The 6989-nt window shown below is 39.7% G+C and overlaps 1 protein-coding gene across 2 annotated transcripts; it reads left to right on the top strand.

The window, feature by feature from the left end:
• The first annotated feature begins 932 nt into the window (after window positions 1-932).
• si:cabz01093077.1 (C-C chemokine receptor type 2) lies at window positions 933-6396 on the top strand. Of its 2 annotated transcripts, none has more exons than XM_049583789.1 (4): window positions 933-1391; window positions 3356-3501; window positions 3691-3863; window positions 5029-6396. In XM_049583789.1, the coding sequence occupies exons 1-4, from the start codon at window positions 1384-1386 to the stop codon at window positions 5728-5730; spliced, it is 1029 nt and encodes a 342-aa protein (XP_049439746.1). In that variant the 5' UTR covers window positions 933-1383; the 3' UTR covers window positions 5731-6396. The 2 variants fall into 2 exon arrangements, with proteins under 2 accessions (XP_049439746.1, XP_049439745.1); XM_049583788.1 differs by having other exon boundaries at window positions 3353-3501.
• Window positions 6397-6989: the final 593 nt, after the last annotated feature.

The following is a 6989-nucleotide window of genomic DNA, read 5'->3' as shown; positions in this document are numbered from 1 at the left end:
TCTTTAAAACACCAAAGTCACATAGAAACACAGATAGATTAACTGATCACAACAGCAACTCCTGTGTTCTGCAAGGTAAAATTGCTGGTTTTCTCAAAGGAGTTTGGTAGTTTGAAGACAGCATAAATAACGGCTTCAGTTCCATGGCCTGGGAAAGTACAATCAATATTCATTTGTGAACATGAACAAGAACATGAGTTACTGTCTCTCAAAGCCAGAAATGTTTTCTTACTATAACTTTAAAGGGGTAATGCAGATTTGATTTTTGACTTTGGTGAATCTGAACAAACTCTTTAAAACACCAAAGTCACAAAGAAACACAGACAAACTAACTGATCATAACTGCAGTAGAACAGAAACTTCTGTGTTCTAAAAATTAAGCTAAAAAAATGTTGTTTTTCTCAAAGGAGTTTTGTGGCTTTGAAGACAGCATAAATAACAGCTTCAGTTCCATGGCCTGGGAAAGTTCAGTCAAAACGTGTGTACATGAGCTACTGTCTCTCAAAGCCAGACACCAGAGACGGAAGTCTCAACCTTGTGATGTCATCAAGTATAAAGTGTGGAGCTGCTTCATAGACAATGAATGGGAGACTGATTTTGTGGGTCCTTTTATCTTCTGTTTATACTCAAATGAGCTTTATTCTATTGTAGTGTTGTCAGTTCTGAACACTCATCAGTGTTCAAATATCCCCCTATTCTCAGAACATTCCCCTGGGTGCTCTCAGTGTCAGCTAGAACATCTTTAACAAATCACTGCCAATGGAGCAGCTTCAGACTTTATACCCTATGACATCACACATTTGAGTTTTATCACTCTAGTTTTGGGATTTGAGAGACTTGTTCTTGTTCACTGATATTTTGGACTGTCTTAGACTATAGGAATACCATGAATGAATTAAGTGGATCTTTAAGTTGATTTAGATATACAATTCACTTGTTACATTATATTTAAAGATCTGGGTCTGGCCTATTCTGAATTAAAAGTCCACAAAAGTATTGAAAATTTAAATCAAAACTTAAGGAAACCTTCTGTGATTCCTGCTGAGCCGCATGCTTGTGTCAAAAGATTATATCACCCAAGAAATGTGTTTGAAAAAACAAAGGAACAGAGAAAAGCTCCTCATTAGAATACGTTTTTCCCCCTACTCGTTCCTTGCAGCATGTTAACACTTGAAGGGACATTTCTCAGAAAACCACACTGACACCTCTGTGTCGTGTTAACACGATGCGGAGGAAACAACAAAACCAAGAGTTCACCTTACCAGAAATGAGCTCCGCAGCAGGATTTGACACAAAAAGCGAGCAATGCAAGTTGACAGGATGACATGTAAGCTTGGTGTGCAGCACAAGAGCATACATATTCCAGAGCAGTGATTTTGGCAGATGATACGGTAAGCACAATAACATTTTAATTTTTAAATGTTTACTAGACCTCCTTTACCTGTCTCACTTCCCACACATAAAAACACAGGGTGTAGTAGAGGATTATGGTTGCACGCGTTTCTGTGTCTCTGTGTGTGTGTGTGTGTGTGTGTGTGAATGTCAGCCACAGGAAGTGAGGGTCGGCATGGGTGTCAAAGCAAGTGGTTCTGTGTATGTCGACAGTGAGGGAAATAGGTCTGCGATGTGGTTTAAAAGAGATGACATAAATTTGATTATGGTCAGAGTAGGATGTAGATTGTGATATTCATAGACAGATCAGCCCCACATCCCGACTGGAGATGGATTTGATAATGTTATGACCCTGACACACATTCAGAGGGAGAAAACCAATAGTGTGAAGTTATCATCACCTACAGTGAATGCCAAAATTATTCTTATTTCTATAGCTTTCTTTCAGATTTAGAAAACATTTTTTAAGGTTTGATAGCAACAGTTGAATTTTGTTACAGACATCTTTCAGACATGACTCACCACGTGATGACTGCATTTGAGAAGTTTAACTTAAAGGGCAGGAAAGTCCAGCAACATCTCTGAATTCCCTCAAATTCACACATAGTGTTGTTTTTTTCCTGATAATTTTTTTTTTTTAAGCTTTTATCTGTACAAAATGTTCAGTGTGGAACAAATGGAGTTCAGTCATCATGATGGTGGAACACTGAATCTAGCTTAACAAAAAGGAAAAAACTTATCTTTTAAGAGGTTTTGGAGCAAATGAGGAAAACAGATCCAGGACTCAAAAGATCTCATTGTTAATGGTAAGTTGTGGTAAATTTAGTTTTTTTTATTGAATGATTCGTCCATTTTGACTTTACATGTGAGCGAGAAGACACAAATTTAATATTAAATGAGGAATTCAGTAAGATCGGAAACTGACTCTAAGACAACAAGCAGCAGATTTTATTTGGATCAGTACCTGCTATTGTCCAAGATGGTCACACTATCTACCTGAAAATCTTTTAGTTTTCTTTTTAGTCTATGATGTCTGGTAGACAGTAGTCTGAAGGCCCCAAGAAAGGTGAACGACAGGATTAGGCTTTTGGCGAGAAAAGCTAAATTTACTGTTAAAGGAAGTTTAAGACTGTCGGGCGATTCTCTTGTATTGTTTTCTTCTTAAATTGCTGTTGGAGGTGTGTGAGGTTTGAACTCAAGCACTCATTTCGGTAAGTCCAGCAGCTCGGGCGTTTCTTTTGATGGACAAAGTCGTCCAACCACAACTCAATGCCCAACATAGTTTATCTTTTTTTTTTTTTATGTGTGTCTCCAGTACAAATTTTGTCACTTAAAGGGAACTCATGTAGACCAGACTGGAGCTAGTGTTGTGGACTTGTGGTTGCCTTGGTTTAACACCAATATTTGTACTTGTTCATATCGGTTAGAGGATGTCAGGGGGAAAAAATAAAAGTAGGCAGTAAGGGTGCCTTGTGGCTTAGAGGGTGAAGGGGGTCCCCCACGAGCAAAGGCAATGTCCTCGCCACGCCGGCCACCAGTTCAATTCTGGCCTGTGGCTCTTTGCTGCATGTCATGTCCCTCTCTCTCTGTCCCCCCTTTCATGCTTAAACTGTCCTATCCAATAAAGGCAAAAAGAAGGTCAAGTTGTAGCATATGGGGAACTTTTAAGTGTAATATTCATTCTTAATTTGACTTGTGTCATATGATTTGTTTTCATTGTTTGACTCAGAGTGATTTCACTGATGTTTATTCTGATATTTACTGAATTGTTTGTTAATAGTGTAATGCCACAGAGTCACTGCAACACCTGCACTTGTTCTCTCTTTGAATCAAGATCCACAGTGGTTTCATGCGTCATATGTACTTTGTGTGGTTTTGTACCAGGTGTGATTCAATACCTCCCATCTCATAATGTGTTTATCTAAAGATATCTGTCTCTGTTCCTTTCCTCCTCACACAGCAGTATGAACATATCAGAGAACGAGACATTCATGTACCTGGACTATGATTACAATGACACCTGCGATCAGGATCCCGGTCCAGAGCTGCCCGATGGGTCCTTGGTCTTGCCGGTTCTGTACTACGTGCTGTTTTGTCTCAGTCTGCTTGGTATGTTCAAACACCTACATCTTATAAAGCAAAGGAAACATGTTTCACTGTCTTCACACATTTTAATACACATTTGCATTTTAGGCGTTTAGCTGAAACTGATGCATGCAACCGGTATCTTTTACAGTTTATCACCAGAGACAATAAGAAACCTACAGTAATGACTAATAACTTGAATGGATTTCGCAGGTAACAGCACAGTTCTCTGGATTCTCCTGCGACACATAAAGCTGAAGACGATGACGGATGTTTGCCTCCTTAACTTGGCCCTGTCAGACCTCATGCTGGCTGTGTCTCTGCCCCTCTGGGCCCACAATATCCAGAACCTTGCCTCGTGCAAACTGATGACAGGAGTCTATCAGGTGGGGTTTAATTTCCTAAATCTTTTTTTATTACTTAGGACCAGAGGTGTGGACATGAGTCTCATGACTTGCGGTCAAGTGTGACTGATGAGGCTTAACTTGACAAAATCAATAAAGACTTGCAATTGATTTGCACATAAAAACTAGGCAGTGGTCAAGAAACGATGAATTTCTGAAAGTAAAACATGCAGGACAAAAATTATGGACAGAGACACAACAACTTCCAACAAACTTGTTTTTTAAATACCTACAAATTTTAAGAAGAATTCAAGATTTTGTGTAAATGTAATGTATAACTCTGTTACTAAAATGACATTACATTAAGTGAAGAGTGTATTATGACTTGTTTAGTACTCAAAGCTTAAAGGTTCGGACTTTGGACTTGACTCGGGACTTATCAGTCTTGACTTGGGACTTAGGATTTCAATGCAAAGACTTGAGACTTAGGTGTGACTTGGTCCCACCTCTGCTTAAAACACAAAATGATAACAAATCACTCATAAATTGCTATTTGAAATGAAATAGACTTGTTACTGGTACTTATTATTTGGAAAGCAGATAACTAATTAGGTATTAAAACATGTCTTACTACATTAACATTATGACTTTTTAGAAAAATTTGAATATGAGAGACATTTTTTCTTTTTATTCTTTTTTTCTACAAGTTTATTTTGCATGGACTGCATATAGTAAACCTAAATTTTATAAATCTGGTCCATTGTACATAAATATAGCTAAAACCCAATTTTATTCTCCACTCCCCGTGGTGAGAGTGGTGAGGTGAGAAATTTATGATCAGGCTGAGCGCACTCACTTTTTAACACCAACACCGCATCTGAGGTATTAGTACGTTATGTAAAGGTGGAGCGTCTCAGTCGTTCTTTCTTTTTCTACTCTGTGGGATATTACTGCCAATAATCTGTATTTCTTGCAAAGAGCAAAACTGAATAAATGTTACTGTAAACTCTGTGTAACTACGTCATACAACAATATTTGACCGTTTTAGTTTGGCAATAACCAAGGTGAGTTCATTTTTTTCCCGTGTGGTAAAAAAATCTGTACTCAGTTGACGCATCAAACAGCTGCTGTGAAATGTCGGCCAAACCTCAATGAGGCCAGTAAAACCTGATTCTGACTTTGTTTCCCTTTCTGCTCCTCTCAACAGTTGGGTTTCTACAGCGGCACTTTGTTTGTGACTCTCATGAGCGTGGACCGCTACCTGGCCATCGTCCACGCTGTCGCAGCCATGCGAGCCCGGACACTTCGATATGGAATCATAGCCAGCATCACTATCTGGGTTATATCTATCACCATGGCTCTGCCTGGGGTGACATTTGCATCCCTGGAGACAGATCCAGATGACAACAGCTCGGCTTGTCAGCCACTATACCCAGAGGTCAGGCAGCACTTTTGGAAGATGCTGCGAAACTTCAGCGAGAACACAGTGGGCCTTTTCGTGTGCCTCCCCATCATGATTTTCTGCTATGTGAAAATACTTATTGTGCTGTCCAAGTCCAGGAACTCCAAAAAGGACAGAGCTGTAAAGCTGATATTCACCATAGTGTGTGTGTTTGTGGTGTGCTGGGTCCCCTACAATGTCACAGTTTTCCTTCAGACATTGCAGATGTTCCTGGACAAACTCAACGCCTGTGAGCCTTCAAAAGCCATTAACTCTGCCATGGGCTTTGCTGAGATCATTGCTCTCTCTCACTGCTGTTTAAATCCAATCATCTATGCATTTGTAGGGGAGAAGTTTAGGAAGTCACTGGGCAAAGTGCTTTGCTGGGGACACCGGAGCAGAGGGTTTCTCAGCCACAGAGACACCACAGACAATACTTCCAACACTCCTGTAAAATCAGATTATTGAGAATGACACACCTTGCTACAAAGACGGCATGTGTGAGATGTTGTGCTTCCAAGAACTGTAAAATCATACTCATATTGAAAGTGCATACAATTTTTTGAACTATCTATTCAAACTGTGTAATTCAAAGTATTTCTGTATCTTGTAAAATGAATGAAGCTCAGCACAAGTTCAATTAGAAAGACTTTCTTTATGCCATATCCACTCACAATTCTCTCTCTATCCCACTTCCACCACTTACACCAATCAGCTGACTATGAGTGTTCCCTTTTCCAGTTAGCCAGTCAAACTTTGCCACCATCTCTGTCAGTCATTCATGTCTCTGCTGCCACACTTTAAATCTGTTCTTTCCTCTGCTCCTGTCAGCTGCTATTTTAGGCAGACTCCTCACACCCACATCCACCCCTTTCACCTCCAGTCAGCTTATCCAGAGCCCAGGACTAACTCATCAAAAGGCTACTCCTCTTCACATCCAGATCCTCAGTTCCCTCTTTATCTAATCTCATCACCACCACCAGCATCTAGACACCATAGGGGAAGATTTCTTATCTACTACATCTTTACCACCCTCCTGGAATAGATGACATTCACTTTTCTCACACTTATGTGCTCATGTAAATAGATATTCTTTTCTCTCAGGACGACTCTCTCCTGATTGAATTGTTTTTGTAAAGGAAAATAAAGAACTTTAAACTAAATTGATTCCTTCTTTCGGTGAAAGATACTTTCAGTCCATTGATCTGAAAGTTTAAACTGCTGTTCTGGTATGTGTGTGAAATGTCACAAGCGTGGCATCTTAACACACCATGCATTCATTTCAGGATGTCATTCTTAGCAGCGTCACATTATTTGACGAGAAGTGTGACAGGGCAGAATCCCTGTGTCATTTAACAAATAACAAGCCAGTCATACAGGCTTGCAATTTAGCTACTGACTGATTAAAAATGATGCATGAAAATTTTAAGATCTGTAAAAGTCACATCTCATTTTGAGCTTTAGATATTAGTCAGAACTTTTCCCTACACAGAGAAACTATTTGCTTCCTATACACTGTGCTGAAATAGTCGTCAGTCTAGACTGCAATGACAGTTCCGGCAGCAGTATCACTTCTGCCAAGCATAAAGGCCAAGGCATGCTCTGCAAGTCTCCAGCTGTGTGTACTCACATTTAAAACTTGCATAAATGGACTTGTGGTGTGGTTCTGTGTTTCTGCAAAAAACTGCGGGTTCTTACATGAGCGTTTCGAAACTATTCGCAGGAAG

This window comes from Epinephelus fuscoguttatus, linkage group LG8 (genome assembly GCF_011397635.1).
Source record: "Epinephelus fuscoguttatus linkage group LG8, E.fuscoguttatus.final_Chr_v1".
In the NCBI taxonomy this organism is placed as follows: domain Eukaryota; kingdom Metazoa; phylum Chordata; class Actinopteri; order Perciformes; family Serranidae; genus Epinephelus; species Epinephelus fuscoguttatus.
Note: the sequence above shows the minus strand (reverse complement) of the source record. Positions and strands in the feature narration are given on the sequence as shown.

Excerpts from the sequence above, each read along its gene's own strand:
- si:cabz01093077.1 (XM_049583788.1), top strand. Across the intron at positions 3,502-3,690 it reads GTTTTGTCTCAGTCTGCTTG|GTAACAGCACAGTTCTCTGG; the intron begins GTATGTTCAAAC and ends TGGATTTCGCAG. Across the intron at positions 3,864-5,028 it reads TGATGACAGGAGTCTATCAG|TTGGGTTTCTACAGCGGCAC; the intron begins GTGGGGTTTAAT and ends TCCTCTCAACAG.